The sequence below is a fragment of the Indicator indicator genome, chromosome Z, assembly GCF_027791375.1.
Source record: "Indicator indicator isolate 239-I01 chromosome Z, UM_Iind_1.1, whole genome shotgun sequence".
NCBI lineage: Eukaryota > Metazoa > Chordata > Aves > Piciformes > Indicatoridae > Indicator > Indicator indicator.
This window is the reverse complement of record NC_072053.1, coordinates 20479569-20501813: the sequence shown is the minus strand read 5'-3', so window position 1 is coordinate 20501813 and position 22245 is coordinate 20479569. Positions and strand designations below refer to the sequence as shown.

Genomic DNA, 22245 nt, shown 5'->3' with positions numbered 1-22245 from the left:
CAACCTGGTTGATTCTGTAAATTCTATAAAAACCTGTTCTTTTCCACAAACCAATATACAGCTCTTGCCAGTACCATCCTGAGATATGTAACAAGCAGCATTTTCTTCTTTGTCTTCGTGTTATTCAAGTCGCAGTTTGACTTACTATAGGCAGTGGAGATGACTGGAAAGGAGAAGCTAAAAGGACAGCTTTCGTGCTCTTTATCACCACACTTCTCTCTACTTCTCTCTACTTCTTTCCTTGCACTCAGGTGGGTGTAAAAAAGATGAAAAATGGATGCATGTGTTAAGCCTTTCCTATCTGGAACTAGAGAAGTAGTGGGAGCAAGTGACCATGTCCAGTGATAGCAATGGAGTGAGAGAAGCTTAAGAAATTGCTGAAAGGCAGTGTAACAGAGATCAGGTTGCTCATGTGCATTTTACCTACAGTGGTTCTGAGTCTGGACCTTTAGCATGCCAAAGCCTTGGGTGCCCTTTGGGCTTCAGGCCTTTGAGGTTTTCACACATCACAAAATGAAGTGGATTTTTGAATTTTCAAGCTGATACAAGTGAAAATTGGTTTTCATAGCCACAACTTCCAGTGTGGGCAGTGTTTCAGAAATGGTCCAGCTAATGCAGTTGAGCAGTCCGGGAAATCTGAAAACGTTTGAGCAAAAACATTGCACAAATTATCACTCCTTTCACTTTTTTCTCTTTCCTTTTCCAGCACCAAGGAAGGATGTATGACGGAATTCTGACTTTCAGGGAGGTACAATGGGCGGGGTTTAAAAGCACAGAGGATGTGTCACCTTCACGTTCACCCATGTGATTGGGATACACAAGGACTAGAATGGGTCGTTGAGAAACAGGAATTCTGGAAATCTTGTGTGTACTCCAAACTGCCTTAATTGCTGTGCTTAGCCTTATCACAGTATCTGAGTGTCATGGCATCATATGTGCCTGTTATCTCATTTTAATTTAATTTGAAATGGACAACGTAATTTCTGTTATGAGTGAAAGGCGAAGCATTTTAAATTTTAGCTTTCAAAAATATAGGACAAAGGGATTCTAGTATTTTTATAATTCCAGCTAGTAGAAATTAGGAATATTAATGATTATTTTTAAGTCCTCTATTTTATTCTATTCAAGTAATGCTACAGAAAAGAGGTCCAACGTTTTTTCAACTCAGTGAATTCCTCCACGATACCACCAATGTCTGCTTTAACAATGTTGCCAGCATTTTTTTCCCCTGGGGATGTTTTCTGATATGATTTCAACTAAAATTCATGTCTGTTCTGAAATAAGAATCTGATAAATGCAAAGACAGCTCTACTTCCTTTCTATGTTAAATCTAGCTATGAACTTGTAAGTGAAACTAGTAAAGGTCTACCTGAGCTAAAAGACAAAGAACTTAAAAGAAATTCTTTGTACTTTGTATGAATTGGTTTCATAAATCATGTATTAACATATACCATTTAAGGAAAACCTAAACATCTGCCAAGATATGTTTGTTTGTGACAGAAATGTCCAAACTTGTGAGTAAACCCATAGAGCACAAAGAAAATGAAAGCAGAACATTTTTTATCTTACAATATGTCAGAATATCACAGCATAACCTAAAAAAAGGCAGTAAGAAACATATGCTGAAAAACAGAGGAATAGTTGTGAAGACCATTTTGTGTACCAGAAGAAGTGAAATAGTTTAAAGAGGAGTAGCAAAAAACAAAAGAAGGTAAAAAAAAATCATGAGTTTGCATGCATTGAAATAATATTTAGAGTATATTTGTAACTTTTGCCATTTACTTACAGTAACTCTTTGGTGCAGTTCTGCTTTTGTTTCCTCATCTTCTCGCAGGTCATCGGCAATTGAATTAAAATCTGATTGCCACTGAGATACAAACTCCTGCTTTAGATCTGGCTGCTTCAAATATTCTTGGAATTTTTTTCTGTAAATTATGGTTAAAATATTTTTGGTATCAAAAGATACAGATAATGCCACAGATACAAATAATACAAAATACTAAAATGAATGTAATAAGCTACTATTTCTACTCACCTAGTATCTGCTAAGTAAGAAATCACAGAATGCTGTTCATCCCTTAGACATCTAAGTATAGTTTTGATGGTATTCATATATGCATTTTCTACCATTTCCCAGTAAGGTACTAAAAACCCAGGTATCTCCTGTGAATTTTTTTAAAAAGTAAAAATTAATTGATGTATTTCTTGGTAAATCATTTAGCTCTAACATTATGAAATAGAAATAGAAGATTATTTCATAATATTGATCTTTTCTTAAACTGTATTTCTTTTGATTTACAACTATTTACAACTGATTATAGGCAGTGTACCAACATAGAGTTTATCCTGTGTATTTCTTTAGAAAAATGTGGCAGTACTCAAAATGAATGGGACATTCCAACAGAATACTTCAATATCTGTTGGTGTTGATATACTTACGATCTAGGTAAAGATACTTAATTATCAAAATTTGGTGGTACACAACTGTTCAAGCTGGTAAAACACAAAGCTGAATGTCCAGTGCTGCAAAAGTGACATTTGACTGACTGCCACGAAATGCAAAATAAAGCTCATGCCCAGAGGAAACTCAGCATATGCAAGCTTACTGCAGGCAAGAGAAAACCAGATTCAAGACCACTAAATGAGCCTGAAGGTGCACAAGTCCATGGGACCTGACAAGATTCATCCATGAGTCCTGAGGGAACTAGTAAATGAGGTTGCAAAGCCACTTTCCATCATATTTGAAAAGTCATGGTGGTCAGGCTGGAAAAGGGGAAACATACCCCCCATTTTCAAAAAGGGGGATAAGGAAGACCTGGAGACCTACAGGCCAGTCAGTCTCACCTCTGTGCCTGGCGAGATAATGGAGCAGATCTGCCTGAAGACTCTGCTAGGACAAAGGGAAAATGATAAGATGGTTGATGGCATGTAATACAGCTTCACTAAGGGAAAACCCTGCCTGACAAATTTTGTGGTCTTTTATGATGGGGTCACAACACTGGTGGGTAAGGCAAGAGCAGTTGACATCATCTTCCTTGTTCTTGTGCAAAGCATTCAACACTGTCCCACACAACATCCTGGTCTCTAAATTGGAAGAACATGGATTTGAAGGATAGACCACTTGGTGGATAAGGGATTGGCTAGATTGCCACTCTCTAAGAGTTATGGTTAATAGCTCACTGTCCAAATGGAGACCTGTGACAGGTTGAGTCCATCAGGGATTGGTACTGGGACGAGTGATTTTCAACCTCTTTGTCAGTGACAAGGACTGAGGGAGCAAGAACACCCTCAGCAAGTGTGTGGTTCAATTAACATGCTGAAGGAAAGGGATGCCATTCATACAGCTTGACAGGCTGTAAGGGTGAGCCCATGCCACCTCGTGAAGTTCAAGAATGCCAAGTGCAAGGTCCTGCACCTGAGTCAGGGTAATCCTGAGCAGAAATACAGGTTGGGTGATGACTGGATTGAGTTTTGGCTTGAGGAGGTGCTTTACACAAGCCAGCAAAAGGCCAACTGTATCCTGGGCTGCCTCAAAAGATGTGTGGCTAGCAGTCGAGGGAGGTGATTCTATCTCTCTATTCTACTCTTATGAGACCCCACCTGGAGTACTGCTGCCAGCTATGGAGCCTCCAACACAAGGACATGGATCTGTTGGAGATGGTACACAGATGATAACAAGGCTGGAGCACCTCACCTATGAGGACAGGCTGAGCAAATTCTGTTGATCCTGCAGAAGAGAAGGCTCTGAAGGGAGACCTTAGAGCAGCCTTCCTGTACCTTAAGGAAGCTAAAGAAAAGCCACAGTAGGTCTTTTTGTAAGAGCATGTGGTGATAGGACAAGGGACAGTGCTTTTAAACTACAGCAGATTAGACATTAGGAAGAAGTTCTTTATTATGAGGGTGGTGAGAAACTACAACAGGATGCCCAGGATGGTTTGGATTGGAAGGGACTCTAAAGATCATCCAGTTCCAATTGCCCTGCCATGGACAGGGACACTTTCCACTAGACCAGGTTTCTAAAGGCCCTGAACATTTCCAGGGAGGGGGCATTTACAGCCTCTCTGGGCAACCTCTCCCAGGGTATCACCACCTTGACTGTAAAGAATTTCTTTTTAATATCCAGTCTAAATCCACACTCCTTGAGCTTCAGCCCATTCCCTCTTGTCCTGTCATTACAAGCCCTTGTAAAAAGTCCCTCTCTAGCTTTCTTGTAGGCCCCCTCCAGGTACTGGAAGGCCACTGTAAGGTATCCCCAGAGACTCCTCCAGGTTGAACAGCCACAACTCTCATGTGTCCTGACAGGAGAGGTCCTCCAGCCCTCTGATCATCTTTGTGGCACTCCCATGGACCCACTCCAACAGTTCAATGTCCTTATGTTGGAAGCCCCAGAACTGGATGCAGTATTCCACACTGGGTCTCACAAGAGCAGAGTAGAAGTGGAGAATCACATATGTCAACCTGCTGGTCACAGTTCTTGGGTCACACCCAGAACATTGTTGGCCCTCTGGGCTGCAAGTGCACATTGCCAGCTCATGCTGAATTCAACCATCCAGCCAATTCCTTATCCAGTGCAAATGGTCCAACCTTCAAATCTATGTTTTTCCAATTTGATGACCAGGGTGTCATGCAGGACAATGTCAAATGCTTTATGGAATTCCAAGTAGATGACATCAGTGGTTGCTCCCTTATCCACTGATGCTGTAACTCCATCATAGAAAGCCAACAAGTTCTTCAGGCATGATTTGCCCTTGGTGAAGCCACACTGATTACCACCAATCATTTTTCCTTCATTTTCCGTATGCCTTAGGCAAGGCCTTCAGGAGGATCTGCTCCATGATCTCGCTTGGCACAGAGGTAAGGCTGACTGGCCTATAGGTTTTGGGGTCTTCCTTCTTTCCGTTTTAAGATGGGGGTTATGTTTCCCCTTTTACAGTCAGCAGGAACTTCACCAGACAGCCATGACCTTTCAAATATGATGGATAGTGGCTTGGCAATTTCATCTGCCAAGTTCCCTCAGGACCCACAGATGGATCTTGTCAGGTCCCAAGCACTTGTGCACCTTCAGGTTCTTCAGATGGTCTTAAAGCTGATGTTCACTTATAGTGGGTGGATCTTCTTTCTCCCAGTCCCCTAACTTAGGCAATGTGGCTAGAGCCCTTGCTGGTGAAGACTGAGGCAAGGAAGTCATTGAGTACCTCAGCCTTCTCTATATCCCTTGTGACCAGTTCTCCATTTTCCTTCTGGGGAGGCCTCGCATCTTCTCTACTCTTCCTTTAGTCACCAACATACCTAAAGAAATTCTTCTCTTTCTCCTTTATGTCCCTAGGCAAATTTATTTCTCTCTGTGCTTTAGATTTCCTAACCTGACCCCTGGCTCCTTGGACAACTTTGTAATCCTCCCAGTCAGTCCATTCTTGCTTCCTCTCCCTATAGTTTCTTTTTGTACCCAAGTAAATCCAGGATCACTTTGTTCATCCATAGATGCTTAAGACCAAGCTGGATGAGGCTTTGAGCAATCTGGTCTAGTTGGAGGTGTCCCTGCCCATGGCAGGGCAGTTAGAACTATATGATCTTTAGGAACCCTTCTATGATGGCAAATGGATAAATCTTAAGAAAGCAATTAAAGAATAAAATCCAAACATGGTTATGCACCCTTCAAATCTACATCTTCAAATACTGCATTCAGTTCCTGCTCCTCATCTCAAAAAAATTTACAGCAGAACTAGGCAGAAGGGCAAGAATCATGACTGAACACAGCAACTGATCCACATGAGGACATTTAAACAGATTTTGACTGGACTGGAGAAGCAAAGTGACACTGAGCAAAATAAAGATACAATAGATGCCTGTCACATCCTGAATACCTATAAAAGGTGATTATAGGTATTATTCATTGTATTTCACAGAACAATAACTAGGGGTCATCAAATGACACAAGCAAACAACTACTCTAAAGAAAAGAGATGGAAATATTTTTTCAGAATAAGTATAATTATCCAAGCTATACCAAAAATAGATTTATTCAAAATAAAGCAACTAGACATAATCATGGAAGAAAATTCTGTTGAAAGCTACTAAACACAAACATGTAGAAACAAAGTCATCTCAGAAAACTCCAAAATTTCAGACAACTGAAAAATAGGAACATGCCAACATGTTAGAAAAAAGTACCTGAGGAAAAGATCAGTTCACACTTCCCGATTCTTACATTCTTTCTACAAGATTCCAAACTGGCCCCTGTCAGATACAGGACACTGACCTAGTAAGTCTATGGACTATTTAATAATATATAAAAGTAGTATTCTTTTGGCATCCATGTGCTATTCTTTATCATTGTGAAGATTTAAAAAAAAACCCACAATTTTTTTAACTGTGTTTATTTTTGTGTATTTTTGTAGCAATTATTACTTTTATTTTCAGGTATTTGTAACAGTACTGGTGTATCTTTCATTGAAAAATAATGAAGATAACAACATGCAGTGAGACAGAACATTTAGGTAGAATAAGCATAACATACTGAGAAAAATATATACTTCGGTATCTAAGACTTTTAGTCTTGAATGAACATACTTTGGGAAGTGGTTCATCTACATAAATCCATTCATCTGATCCTGGTTCAACTGGTGGTGTCACAGGAATAGGAGGAAGCAGATCTTGATGAGTAACTGGTAAAACCTTTTTTCCTGGTGATATTTCTTGAGCAGATCCTTGTATGTAAATATATATATATATATATAATTAGTATCTTCAAATGTGTTTTAAGTATCAATAAAGAGAATTAGACATCCATCCTGCTGACAGGTTACTGAATTGTAAAAAGTAAGAACAAGAAAACTTACTTCTATTCTGGTTTTTGGCAATTGCTTCCATTATAATATCCTTCACTGTTTCACAAACCAGACTTTCTTCTGCCTCTGCATTGACTTTCACTAGAATATTCTGATGGACTGAAAACCAATTCTCTAATTTTGGCCATGTATCGAGAAAGCCTGAAATTCTACAAAAATTATATTAATCTATAAAATTAAATTCTAACTAATGGAAAAAAAATATTTTCCCAGGTTAATGCACAAAACAAAAAGTAGGCCATCTAATTTTATATTAAAACAAATACAAGCAACACTTTTTTCCAAAATACTACTCCACCCACATCAACCCTTTCATTTTCAAAATTTCACAGTCTTACTGTTAATTACTCATATATGTCCTACTCTTTCTTGTCACAAGCTAAACCTACTTTTTATACCACAATTAAAATAAAAATAATCATTAATAGTATCAAATATTTAGTAACAGAACTTGATCTTGCTCCTTATGTAAAGTTAAACATCTAATGATTCAATAAAAAACCCCTACTTTTATTATAAGTGTAAAAGTGGAATATACCATTTTAGAAAACTTGCAACTCAGACCAAGAGCATTTCACTCAAAGGCAGCTGCCTATGATATACCTCAGATATATGTATATGTATACGTATACGTATACGTATACGTATATGTATATGTATATGTATATGTATATGTATGGTTTATGAAATATATATATGAAAAATAAATTCACCTCAGAAGAATACCATGGGAAAGCAAAACAAATGAATTTTTACCTTCTAGGATTATTTATACTGGGCCCAAAATGAAAGTCCTCTTTAGGCTACATGTTAGAAAAAACACTTAAAATTCTTAACATCAAGCATGTCAGTACTATCATGGATAACATATAAGATTCAGATGAATTAAATGTCTAAATATAGGCTGAAGCAATATTTTTGTCCTTCATATACCATACCTGTGTAGCACCTGCTCCCTAGCTACGTGAAGCTTCTCTTCTAGGATTTCAACCTCTGAATTTTGCTTGTTGTTTTCCTGTTCAGTTTGAGATGACTCTGACTTATCTGCTATGTGGAAAACAGCATATATGAGCATATATTGAAAAACACAATTATGCAGGTAGTTATTCATCCAAAGTGAGATAATTATCAAAAGAAACATTTCTATGTTCTGTATAATTATTCATTTAAAAATTGGGTAACAAGCTTCCTAAAGAAAAGGGAAAGTGAGAGAAAATCATAGAAATATAAAATTAAGCTCGAAAGGGGCTGAAGACTGTGCCTTGCCTCTTCCTATGTTTAAAGGCACACCCAATATAGCACTAATATTTACTCATGGATTTCTTGTAGTCATAGAAATCTTCAGTTGTAGAGAGGGAGCGTTTCTTGTGGGTGGACTATTCTAGGCTTATCTATTCTAACAGAAGGTATTCTCCCAGACTAAACTGAAACTTCCTTGAAGTAACTACTCCTTTTCAAGACAATGGGCAGATACTCCACTGCATAGGAAGACAAAGTGTTCTCTCTCTTTGAGTCTTTACATTTAATTTATTAGAAATAAGCCATTTCTAATATATTTGTAATTGTTCTTTTGACTCTTTCTACCACCACATTACATCTTATGAAATAAATTCTGTTAAGATATCTGAGACTATATCATGATTAATACATTTACAAAGTGTTTTAGCCACAAAGGTCCTTATGTCAATAAGAATTTCAAGTGCCTGTACACTTATTGCATTGTTAGCAAAAATCTGAAGGATTTTGACTCATCCTCACTAAAAGTAAATGGTGCTTTAACTCAAGGCATGTGTCATAGAAGCACTACTGTGAAAACAATGAAGTGGAACATGCTTGTAATTTGGACAATATGGGACATAATCATGAAAAGAGCTTATATTTTGCCAAGATGAGTAAGAGCTATTTTAAAAGTGTGATCTGGAAGGGAAACAGTTCTCAAAAGTCTCTTTTGGCCAGCAAAGGCAAGGATGTCATTGGCAATATCTGATCATTCACTGACTAACTGAAGACAAAGACAGTAATTATTAGGAAGTAAACTTTGGCACACCTAGGGAATGAATGTTGTTTATCATTTTCTTCATCCCCTTTCAAACATGTCTCTTGGAGAAAAATACTATTTACATATGCTCATTTGTAATAAGGCATATTCCAGCTGCTGTTTTATGTGATATCTAACACCAGCCACCGTACTATTTCAGCTGCAGTGAAAATTCAGTACAAGTAAAAAGAATCATGTACACAGGCACATGCACATTTCTGATTTGCTTTTGACTGAAGCAAACACAAGTATTTGAAACTATTTGGAAGCATTCAAGGTGATAAAGCACAATTAATCGAAGTGATATTGCAAGATACAAAGAAATCGTGCATTAATGCTATTTTTGCTCCAAAAAGCATAGTACAATTATATCTTGTAAGCAGTCTCTGGGATTAATATATTACTTGTACCTAGTCAACCATTTACTTATGTCATTTAATGTATCTAGATACTTACATCTAATTTTGGACACCTAAAGTTAGAATTTGCCTTATAAATGCAGAAGAATGCTGTCAAGAATGCTGTCTAATTTCATAATTGCCAGAGGGAAATAGATATATTACATAATTTAGTATTTTAATTAAAATATACACATTTGCATTAAATTGCAATATACTCACAATGTAGTAATTTCAGTATTACAACAATTTTAAATTTCCCACACAGTAGAATATGGTTGTCATTTTGCTTTATTTAAAGTAGTTGGAAACTTACCCTTCAAGTTAGCCACACGTTTCAGTACCATAGTGTCTGACATATCCAACAATACAGAAACATCAAAAGCATGTGAAGAAACAGGAAGCTTGTCAGGGGCTCTGGGATCTGCAACCAGTGAGAGCCTTCCAGAACCTGTCTCTTTTGCTTCCAGATCAGTCCCTGTATAGGCTTTTTCAAACAGCTTTGCTTGATTAACTGTCATTGGAAACCCATCCACAATCCACCCCTTGTCTGCTGGTATTTGGCTAAAAGTAAATGAAGATGCAGAATATATACAGTCAATTGATGATCTAAAGAAAAGCTTGCCCTATCAAGTCTTTTGTTCTTTATTCAGTGTATTAAATATCCTGATGAATACAGAATATGACAGACATAACTTACACTGTAAAGCAATGAAATTTACATAAGGAAAATAATATCAAACCTAACTAAAAGTCAAAAAAATCAAAACCAAAACATTTTTTTCTGTCTGGATGAATAAAACTTTCAAAAACACTCTCTATACAGACTCTCTATACAGAGGTGTAATTTCACTATTTTCTCTACTAACGTTTGCACTGAAGTAACAAGTAGCACAATCTGTTTTTAATTTTAAATATACTAGTGGGACTAATATAACTTAAATTATATTCATGTAAGAAACTGAAGTGTTCATTGCACATTAGGGAATTTAATTTAATTTTCTGTCAAACAACTGTAGACAAAAATAAATAAGCTAACTACTTGGATTATGCGTTTCACAAAATCTAAAAAATCCAACCTAGCATACGCTGAATAGTTTCGAACCAATAAAATAGAGATATTAATGACTGTGCCATAATCATGCATATAATTACTTACCCTCTGTAGCGTACAAGAATGTCTGCATAATTTAGAGAGAGACTCTACTGCTAGCATTCTACTGCTAGCATAAAATGAGCAGTGACTAACTTCACTAATTTGCTTCACTTTCCAAGCAGAGGATTCTAATGTTCAAAAAAAGCCTTAATAAAGAGAAATGACTGAGTCTGGATTACAAACTGGATAATTACATTCTAAACAACTAAGGAAAAAATTTCATACTTAATGGCTTCCAATAGGATGTCAACTAGTAATTCATCAGGAATACTTTCTCCTTTCTTCAACAATTTCTGTGATGTAGCACCAAGCTGGGCACGTACAGATAGCTGTGAATAATGCAGCATAAGACATTCTCCTTTACATATTATTATATATCATATTATATTATCTTATATTATCTTAACCTTTATTGAGGTATTTATTTCTACTTTATTTTTATGCATTTAACAAGAACTAGTTTCAACTGATGTCAAAAAGACCTAACTTAACTGAAATCTCAACATGATTTCTACCATTTCACTCATTAAAATGTCAGTCACAAACAAGAGTGAGAAACAAAGGATATGAATGCCAAGAAATAAAAAATAAGGTGCCCTTCTTCTAAGCTTATTCTGATTTTCACTGGCTTATATCCATTGACAGGTTCCTACAGTAGCATTTAACGTCATATAGTCTACATGGCTATTTTCTGTCTAGACTTTCAAAGTATTTGCCAGTGATCAAGAATATCAAAGATATCGTTGGAGAATTAAGTATCTTTGAACATAAAAGAAAACCTTATCACAGGATGAATGAGCTGAAAGAGCAGGAATACGTTTCTGGTAAATAATAAACAACATAGAAAGAACTGTATCTTATAGAAATGTGAGATATAAAACTTCAACAATATGTACAACTCTAACCAGCACATGCAAGAACAGGGTAATGCAACCCTTTTAAATAATGCACATTAATAAAGTAGAAGCTAGAATTGGATTACAAACCTTGGATAGGTCATCCTGACTGTTATCTGATTTAAAATCTTGCTCTGAGGGATCCTTTTTGACAGGATAATTGCCTAGAACAGGTAAATTATAAAATTTGGCAATTCTATTACCATAATATTTAGACAATATATGAAGAGTGTATGCCTCATTATTGTTCTTTGAACAAATCAATACAGATCCTGTTAGAAATACAGGATCATTGATTAATTCAGGTTGAAAGCAACTTACGTAGGTCAGCTAGTTCAAGTTCAATCTTCAGCTAAAAGTGTAATCAATTAAAAGGTTGCTTACTCAGTGTGATCTTGTCAACCTTCAAGGACAGTGACTATACTACCTCCACATGCAATTTGTTTCAATGTTTGATGGTTGTCACATGGAAAAGTCTTTGTCTTATGTTGACTCTACAGGGCAACAACAAGAGCATTTACAGGTGTCTCCACAGCAAAAGGAAGGCTAAGGAAAATGCAGGCCTGCTGAAAGAGACATGCAGAAGATTAAGGTATCTCAAGGCCTTGACACTATCAGGCAACTCCAACAAGAAAGATTTGATCCTTGGAGAAGGATCAGCTTAAAGAACATTTAAATAAAATGGAAATACATAAGTCCACGGGACTTGATGGTGTATACTGACCCATGCTGAAGGACCTGCCCAGCGTCATTGCTAGGCCACCCTCAACAGTCTTTGAAAAGTCTTGGGGATTGGGAGAGATTCCTAGGATTAGAAGAATGCAACTGCCACTCCTCTTTGCAAGGAAAGCAAGAAGGGGGTATGGGGATGTACAAGCCACTCAGCCTCAGACACTCAGAACTGACAGAGCAAATAAGCATGGAAATAATTTCCAAGTACATTAAGGACAAGAAGACAACTGGGAGTTGTCAGTGTGTCTTTATGAAAGGGAAATCATGCCCAACAAACTTGACTATCTTCTATAATGGAATGGTGGGCTCAGTGTTTGAGACATCAGCGTACACTGTTCACATTGACTTTTGACACTGTCTTCCCTAACGTTCTCGTACACAAAGTGATGAAGTACAGACTAAGAAAGTGGACAGTGTGGTAGAATGAAAAGTGGCAGAATTTACAGTCTTAAGGGGTTGTGATCAGCTGTATTGGGTTTGGCTGAGCCAGACTTAATTCTCCTAAAAGCATCCTTGTAGTGCTGTGTTTTGCAGCAGTAGTTGATAACACACCAGTGTTTTGGCTAATGTTGAATGACTATCCAGGCTGTGTTCTTCCAACATTTCCCTGCCCCAAGAGTATGCTGAGGGTTGGGCAAGATCTTGGGAGAGGACACAGCTGGGTCACCTGACCCAAACTGGCCAAAAGGGTATTCCATGCCATATGACATCAGCTCAGACACAAAAATGAAGTGAAAGAAGGAAGTGGGGGGATTTGTCCATGGAGTCTGTCCTCCAAAGGAACCACCAAATGCAGAGAGCCCTACTTCCTGAGACCAACCACCATCCTTGCTGATGGGAAGTAGAGATTAATATCTCTTTCTGTTTTTCACTTCTGCATGGTCCATTGCTTTTGCTTATCATTATTATTAAATTGTTTCTATCGTATAGCTGGCTTTTGTTGTATTTTCCTCTCTCCCCTGTCCATTTAAGGGGGAGTGATAGAGTGGCTTTGGTGAGCATTTGGCCCCTAGCCAGGGCCAGACCACCACATTAGCAGTGTGATATGCCACAGATAATCAGTGATCAGTGGTGTGGCTCAAGCACTGATTCTGACACCGGTATTTAACATCTTCATTGAATGACCTGGATGATTGAGACAGTACCCTCAGCACATGTGCAGACAATACAAAACTTGGAAGAGTGGTTTATCTGTCAGATGGCTGTGCTGCCCTCCAGAGGGACCTTGCTGGGCTGGAGAAAACGGCTAACAGCAATCTCATGAAGTTCAGCATAGTGAAATACTTCTGTTGAGGAAAACTCCATGCCTTCAGCACCAGCCAGGGGCCAACCATCTTGAAAGGAGCATGGGTGCCATGGTGGAGAACAAGTTGACCATGAGCCAGCAATGTGCTCTTGCAGCAAAGAGGGCCAACAGCATCCGAGGCTACACCAAGAAGATATGGCTCTTGTGAGACCACATCTGGAGTGGTGTGCCTAGTTTTGGACTCACCAGTGCACAAAAAATATGGAGTATTTCAATAGGTCCAGAGAAAGTCCCTGACAATTACTAAGGTTTGGGAGTATCAGACATATAAGGGAAGGCTTAAAGCTGGGACTGTTCATCCTCATCGAATCTTATTAATGTGTAGAAGTATCTGGGTAGGTAGGCAAGCAAAGAAAATGGAGACAGGCGCTTTTTACTTGTGCCAAGTAAAATTAGAAAAGGCACCAGACACGAACTGAAACATGGGAAATTCAATTGGTATTGATCAAGGACTCTGAAACTGAGTGTGACCCTGACAACTGAATCAATATTTCCACTCTCTGTTGGTGGAACATTAGCAGTTTCTGCTTTTGTCCTCATAATCTAGCTTACCTTCCTTCACAAAGCAGCCTGCAATTGTTGCTCCTGGACACTCAGAATAGGAAGAGGAAATTAATTATAGAAAATACTGTGAAAACTCATCATCAATATTACTCCAGATGTGAAAAAGAAGGGAATTACCAATGAAGACTAATAAGGTAAGAATTAAAATTGAATTTTCTAAATATATATACATAGATTAGATAAAATAAATAATAAAATGAAATAAGTAAAATAAAATAAAATAAAATAAAATAAAATAAAATAAACCAAAATAAAATAAAATAAAATAAAATTTAAAAAATACACATACACACACCTCTGGTTCCATTGATAGGTGTTTCTGTTTGCAATTTCTTTGGAATATTTGGTGATGATTTTGGTAAGTTCTTCTGGACCTCAGAACAATTCTGAAAAGAAATGGATGAGAAAGGAAACTACACATTACAGAAAAAACAAGCCTGTCAATTCAATTTGACTCTTGAGCTCTTGTAAGTTAAAATTTGAAACTAACTTTGAAATTCAGTAAAAAATTGAAACCGTATGCCATATACATCTCATTCCTGTCTCCCTATAGGACCCAAATCTAAAATTAACAAAAATACTTACTTCATTTTGTTCCTCAGAATTCTTTGTTTCTTCTGGAATCATATTTTGTTCCCCTTTCCTTTCATTTTTAATAAAAGCTTGGATGGCCTCCTGAACCAGAGTATCAGGAGATAGTACCTGAATATTGCAAACTAGTACACAAAAAAAGTTAGGTAAATTTACAGTTTGACTTAAGCATACATACAAAAAGACTCTTCCTGGCAATTAAATCAATTATTTCATTTGGGCTTTTGATAGAATTTTTTTCAACTGTCTCTGTAACCAGTGCACCGCGTGGATCCACAATCATGTATCTGCCTCGCTAGTCTCTTCTACAACAAACATCCCAAGGGAAATTTGCCAATGTCAAAATTCTCAGTGAAAAAATAATACTTTATTAACACTGTATTTAAGTTCAAATATTTTTAATCTGATTTTGGAAGACAACAAATGAATGATTTGCAACCAACCATTGAAAAATGCAGATTCATTTGAGATTCAAGGATTAGTAATGCAAGGATTTGCCCAAATGATTTTCATTATTAGAGTGGAATTTTAATGCAAATAAACATTTTTAAGTGTTTTAGGAAGAAAAGCAAACAAAACTCTACCTTTTTCAATAAACTTTATACAGGTAGTTTTTCCACTATAAAGTTTTCCCAAAATACATCCCTTGATAGGAAATGGAGGAAATACAGGTGGTGAAGCTTTGGGTTTTGGAGGATAGAAAATCTCCATCAGTCTATGAAGCACGTGACCCAATATATTATTATTAAGAGGTGGTTTCTTTTCGCTGTTCCCTTCAGTTGGGCACCATTCCCCTGTCATACTCTGCATAAATGAAAATTACCCAATAAGAGATGTCATTATGCTTTGTCAATCACCATTACGTATTTCTATATTTATGCACAAACCCAATAGATACAATAACCAAATCTGAATAATACTAAAAAACAGAATATTTTTAGAATAGAGCTTTGGTAGAAGCTATAATTATTTCATCATCATTAAGGACTTATTGATATTCACTAACATCTAGTTGACAGAGACAAGTGCTCCTACAACCTTTTTTTACAGATTTCTAGAAGAATTTCTTTTTGTTCCATAAATACGAAAAATCATTTCACCAATACCATAGTATGAAACAGTAGCAGATTTTTTTTTAACAGAAGCCCAGTACCTTAATATTTAGGGTTTTAAAAACTGGGTAATATTATTGACACAGAGATTTTTATTGACAATGATATTAAGTATATATGTTTGTTTAACAGACATTCAAACAGGAGAACGTAACAAAATCCAACAACTCAGAAAAAGGAAACAACCATATAATTCCAACAAATTTTTAAGGGAAGGAAATACTGAGTAGAATATTCCAGTTTATCTGCTTTGAGACCAGTATAAATTTAACAGTGGTAACTCATACTAATGTTACAGTTTAATGAGGTTTTGCTAGTAAGGACACTGACAATCACATTGGAAGAAACATGAGAACAGAAGGATGTAGTCAAAAGAACTGAACACAAAATTGTGCTTTGGCAACTGCGATATATACTCTACCTCTTGTAACAGAAAGAAGGTATTGATGTGCAATTTATGCTTAAAGAAGTGAAAAGAGAATATTTTAGTGTGCCAGACAATATCGGACCTGTATTAATTATTATTTGGTTGCAAAGAGCTGTTTGGAAGATATGTGGACTAACAATATTCCCAATTAGATTCTGGTTTATCACCTCATTTGGGTGCTTAATAAAAGGCTGGGAGGCAAAGTCAAATGTTTTAGCAAGAGAAATTCCAACTAGGAGAAAAAATGAAGGGGAAAAAAATGTTCACAATGAGGGTGGTTAAGCAGAGAAATACTTGGAAATACTTGAAAGCTAACCAGACAACATGATGAGGAATCTTACCTGACTCAGAAGTGGGCTCTGCTTTGAGCAAAGATGTTGAACTAAATGATCCCCACATCCCTTTGACCCTAAACACTTTTATCAGTCTATGAATTAAAAATTGAGTCATTATCAATAGAAGTAACCAGTATCAAAATTCTGCTGAAAGATAATGGCTTGCATGTTCCAGGTGTAACATGCAAGGTTTTCCTGAACTTGCTATTGTGTATGAGAAATTGCTACACTCTACATTCTACTAACAGAACTTGATTAGAGTTCACTTTCCACATATGTATATTGCATAGAATAACACAATGTAACTTATCATCACTCTAAATTAGAATTTCACCTATTACTATTACTATTTTTCTCAGTAAAAACAAACCAACAAATATTTTGGAGTTGCACAATCTCCTTCTAATATATTTCAGACAGCATACTTCTTAATATGCAATTCAAAACACATGCTTAAAATACCCATATTGTTATCCTATCTGAACCATTCTTCCTTAAACATGTAAGCAGAGATGGATCAGTTGTTTTAAATTCTATCAGTCTCACACTAAAAACTAATTTCAAATGGATGGGCTCCCCATTCAAAAGTACTCATCTTTTGGATTTCTGTCCTTTTTAACCAGGAGATTGCTAGACTGTAACTGTCTTGAGATAAAGTAGATTACTGTCAGAAACAACTTTTCAGGCATCCACATGAGAGTCATCTAGCTCCTGGTGAACATTCTGAATTTAAACTGGAAATTATTTAGTTGATATTTTGAGCAATCCCTATGGTCATGCTTGTTTTGAGTAATTCCATTAAGTGCCAAAACTGATGATACAGTTTCCAAATACTTTCACACTCATTCTAATGTGGAATGTGCAATGGACTGATAGCACTGTAACTTCTTGTTGTATTTATTTGACAATTTATTCAGTATTACTAATGTAAAAAATATTCTTGAGAAATGCCAAATTGCCTGTGTTGGGCTTTTTCTTCAAATGTTAAGAAAGTCAGCATAAACTTTTCCAAAATGCCATGCCAATACACTTTTATCTACAAGCAATACTTTGAAGGTATTAGCTGTTCATTTAGGCTTTTCGAAAACCTAACTGTGAATGGGTGCCAACACTTTTACATGCCACATTATAGCACCTTTTGACAAATACTGATTCTGAAAGGCATAAGAATAACAACATCTGGAAAGAAATATTTACATAAATGTTCATTTGAAACAGACTAGTAGAGAGCCTTTAAAGGTGTCATTAAATGTTTGAGAATTTCAGTGCCTTTACACCTAGAGAACCTTCCTGAGAATTTGTAATATAAACAGAAATTACTCTAAAAACTTAATGTTTCATGAGTGCTCCCCATTAACTGTTTCCTGCCTGTCTGTCCTGTACAGCAATCCCGTTAGTCTTGTCTATAATGCATTTTTTCAGCTAAAGAAAGTAACTGTGAAATTCATTACATGAGCTGATGGGGCATGAACAAGGATCTTATAAATAGACAAATGAGAAAAACGTATGCTAAGATTGAAACCAAAGTAAATTGAGCTGTCAGACATTCATCACAGGAACTGGCATCAAAAATTTATGCTTACTGCAAAAGAAAATGTATCAATTGGTTCAGGATGTAGATAAAATTACATATATATTGGAGTTATAATTTCTCAGCAAGTCAAAGACATGTTATTTGCCATATTCCAGTCAAAGAGATTATTTGAAAACACTATATATGTAATAGGATTTATTTTTCAAAATGTAAGTATGATTAATGTAATTTGGAAAAAACAGTACAACATATTCAAACAGGGAAGTATTCATCCTTCATCTTACATTTGTAAAATTAAATTAATGTCTTGTAAAAAACTTTAAAGTACCCTAAAAAATAGTCACTTGTATTCCAATAGAAGATAAAGCATCAGCCACTGTTAGTAATTTTCACAAATGTTACCATCTTAAAATAAATACATAACTCAAACCAATAAATCCTTTTATAAAGCTTTCACTCAAAATTGCTGAAATAAAAACTATCAGGTTTTGTATCAGATGCAGTATTTAATTTTACTTGCTTTTGTCAGCTAGTTTCTGTGGCATTTTCAAACACGGTTGCCAAAACTACTTTCAAATTCCAATAAGCTAAAAATTAATTGAATTACAATTAATGTGTTGTTCCTACAGTCTCAAGAGAGAAATATAATCAATGTTATACACATGAATGAGATTGTAACAGTGTTTTAAGGTTACACTAATTTTCCAGTGCTACTAACATAAACCATAGCTGTGTGATTTCATATAGAACCTCATGCAATGAAAAAAAAATGTATGTCAAAATCTTATGTCAGAAACTAGTAAAAGCGGAAAATGACAACAAAATGTTCATTAACATAAAAAGTCAAGGTGTTTTATATTTTATTATGTCTTATCTGTTTGATGTACCTTGTACTCATCATAATCTTTTTCATCTAAGAGACTCATTTTATCCAGCTCTACAAGTTGCTCTGGGCTTGGTTCCTTTGGCAAAGGTTGAATTGAGGCTTGTTCATATATTGGTTTACTGTTAAGAAACAACTCCTTCCAATCAAGCATTATTTTTTTTGGAATTTTGCTGTAGAGGAGAAAAAAATATTCCAAAACAAAAATTAGATGGGGTAGATATTTAAGAATAGTGCACTCAAATTTACAAGAATCACAAGCATGAAACAAATATATGCTAAACGAGGTATAGTATATAATGCTTTCTAAAATTATTACAGCTTTTTATCACAGAATCACAGAATTTCAGGATCTGGAAGGGACCTCAAGTGATCATCTAGTCCACCCCCCTGCCAGAGCAGGATCACCTACACCATATTACACAGGAACACATCCAGGCAAGTTTTGAGTATGTCCGGAGAGGGAGATTCCACAACCTCCCTGGGCAGCCTGTTCTAATGTTCCGTCACCTTTACAGTGAAAAAACTTTTCCTTGTGTTTATGTGAAACTTCCTATGCCTCAACATCCACCCATTGCCCCTTGTCCTGTCAATTGGGCACCACCAAGAAGAGCCTGGCTCCTTCCCCTTGGGACTCATCCTTCACATATTTATAAACATTGATGAGGTCACCTCTCAGTCTCCTATTCTCTAAGCTAAAGAACCCCAGCTCTCTCAGTCTCTCCTCATACGGAAGATGTTCCACTCCCTTAATCATCCTTGTGGCTCTGCGTTGAGGGGCCCAGAACTGGACACAATACTCCAGATGCAGCCTCACCAAGCCAGAGTAGAGGGGGAGGAGAACCTCTTTCAACCTACTAACCACAGCCCTTCTAATCCACGCCAGAATGGCATTGGCCACAAGAGCACATTGCTGGCTCATGCTCAGCCTTCCTTTCACTAAGACCCCTAGGTCCCTTTCTCCTTCACTGCTCTCCAGCAGGTCTGTCCCCAGCCTATACTGGTGCATGGAGTTGTTTCTTCCCAGGTGCAAGACTCTACACTTGCCCTTGCTGAACTTCATCAAATTTCTCCCTGCCCAGCTCTTCAGCCCATCCAGGTCTCACTGAATGGCAGCACAACCTTCTGGTGTGTCAGCTACTCCACTCAGCTGACAGCGCACTCCGTGCCCTCATCCAGGTCATTGACAAATATATTGAACAGTACTGGTCCCAGTAATGACCCCTGAGGGACTCCACTAGACACAGGCTGCCAACTAGACTCCATCCCATTAACCACAACTCTTTGACTTCTTTCCTTCAACCACTTCACAATCCACCTCCCTGCCTAATCACCTAGACCACACTGCCTCAGTTTAATTGCAAGGATGCTGTGAGAGACGGTGTCAAATGCCTTACTGAAATCAAGACAGACCACATCCACCACTCTACCATCAGCTATCCCCCTGGTTATGTTCTCATAAAAGAACATCAAGTTGGTCAAACATGACTTCCCTTTGGTAAAGCCATGTTGACTGCTCCTGACGACCCTCTTGTCCTTGATATGCCTATGGACAGCACCTAGGATAAGTTGCTCCATCACCTTTCCAGGGATGGAGGTGAGGCTGACCGGTCTATAGCTACCCAGGTCCTCCCTCTTACCCTTTATAATGCTTGACACTTGCAAAGCCACAGACACTTGTAGGCTTCAGTATTTTCACACATGTCACCACATAGCGTTTGGCTGGCAGATCTGTGTAGTAAAAGTTTTGCTACAGCGATTTTTACCTGCTCCAAAATACTCAACCATTTTGTGGGGTAACGTCTCCTCTCACAGAAAATTACACAATTTTTTCCCTGAAAGCTAAAATTATTTTATAGTTGTATGTAAAATCAAAGTTTTTCCTTTTTTTATCAAGATAGCTGAGTGCTCTAGCTTTAAATCACAGAATGAGAGATTAGAAGGGTCCTCCGGAGATCATCTGCTGTCAGAGCAGATTCACCTACAGCAGGCTGCACAGGAAAATGTCCAGACAGGTTTTGAATGACTGTGTAGATGGAGATTCTACCACTTCTGTGGCCTGCCTGTTCCAGTGCTCCACCACACTCAAAGTAAACACATTCCTCCTCATGTTTAGGTGGGACTTCCTGTGTTCAAATTTGTGCCTGTTACCCCTTGTCCTATCACTGGGCATCACTGAAAAAAGACAGGCCCCTTCTTCTTGACACCCACACTTCAAGTATTTATAAGCATTGACAAGATATCCCCTTAGGCTTCTCTCCTCCAGCCTAAAAAGCCCCAAGTGCCTCAGTCTTTCTTCATAAGAAGATGTTCTAGTCCCCTAAACGCCTTTGTAGCCCTTTACTGTACTCAAGCAGTTCCCTGACCTTCTCGAACTGGGGAGCCCAGAACTGGGCACAGTACTCCAGATTAGGCCTCACCAGACTACAGGGGGAGGAGAATCTCCCTTAAGCTACTGGCTACACTTTTCTTGATGCATCCCAGGGTGCCATCGACTGTTTTGCCTCAAGGACACATTGTTGGCTCACAGTCATGCTATTATCCACCAGGACTCCCAGGTCTTTTTCTACGGATCTGCTTTCCAGCAAGTCAGCCCCTATCCTGCACTGGTGCATGGAGCTATTCCTCCATAGGTGCAATACCATTCACTTGTCCTTGTCGAATTTCATTAGGTTACTCTCTGACCAAGTCTCCAGCCTATCCAGGTCACAGCCTCCTATTTTTCTGTCATCGGCAAAATAGCTGAGGGCACACTTTATCCCTTACTCCAGGTAATTGTTGAATATACTGAACAGGACTGGACCACTTGTTATGGACCTCCAGCTAGACTCTGTGCCACTGATCACAACCCTCCAACCTCTTTCTTTCAGCAAGTTTTCAATCCACTCCACTGTCCATTCATCTAATCTACGCTTCCTAAGCTTGCCTATGAGGATGCTGTGGGAGCCAGCGTCAAAATCCTTGATCAAGTCAAGGTAGACAGCATCCACTGCCCTCCCCTCATTTATCCATTCAGTCATGCCCTCATAGAAGGCTATCAGATTAGTCAGACATGACTTCCCCTTGGGGAATCCAGGCTGACTACCTTGATAACCTTCATTTCCTCCACGTGCTTTGAGATGATGTCAGAATTAGCTGTTCCACCACCTTTCTGGACATGGAGGTGAGACTGATTGGCCTGCAGTTTCTGGAGTTCTGCTTCTTGCTCTTTTTGAAGTCTGCAGTGACACTGGCTTTCCTCTACTCCTGAGGCCTATTTTTTCCCCCTTCCCTCACTGAACCTAGTTTAAAGACCTTTAGGTGAGCCTTGCCAGCTCATGAGTGAGATAGACAAACTCCATCATAAACTCTGCATGTGCAGTTCCAATATAATCAGATACCTATTACATGCATCCTTCACAATATAGTGCACAGAATGACAGACA

The 22245-nt window shown here is 37.7% G+C and overlaps 1 protein-coding gene across 1 annotated transcript in view; it reads right to left on the bottom strand.

Annotated features, from left to right (window-relative positions):
• The window catches only part of SPEF2 (sperm flagellar 2), a 98073-nt gene that overhangs the window by 53361 nt on the left and 22467 nt on the right, over positions 1–22245 (bottom strand). Inside the window, 12 exon segments of the mRNA XM_054397530.1 lie at positions 1787–1925; positions 2036–2163; positions 6571–6707; positions 6840–6997; positions 7787–7895; positions 9601–9848; positions 10666–10769; positions 11427–11500; positions 14234–14312; positions 14524–14654; positions 15114–15333; positions 18825–18993. Coding sequence (XP_054253505.1) covers positions 1787–1925; positions 2036–2163; positions 6571–6707; positions 6840–6997; positions 7787–7895; positions 9601–9848; positions 10666–10769; positions 11427–11500; positions 14234–14312; positions 14524–14654; positions 15114–15333; positions 18825–18993 — 1696 coding nt within the window.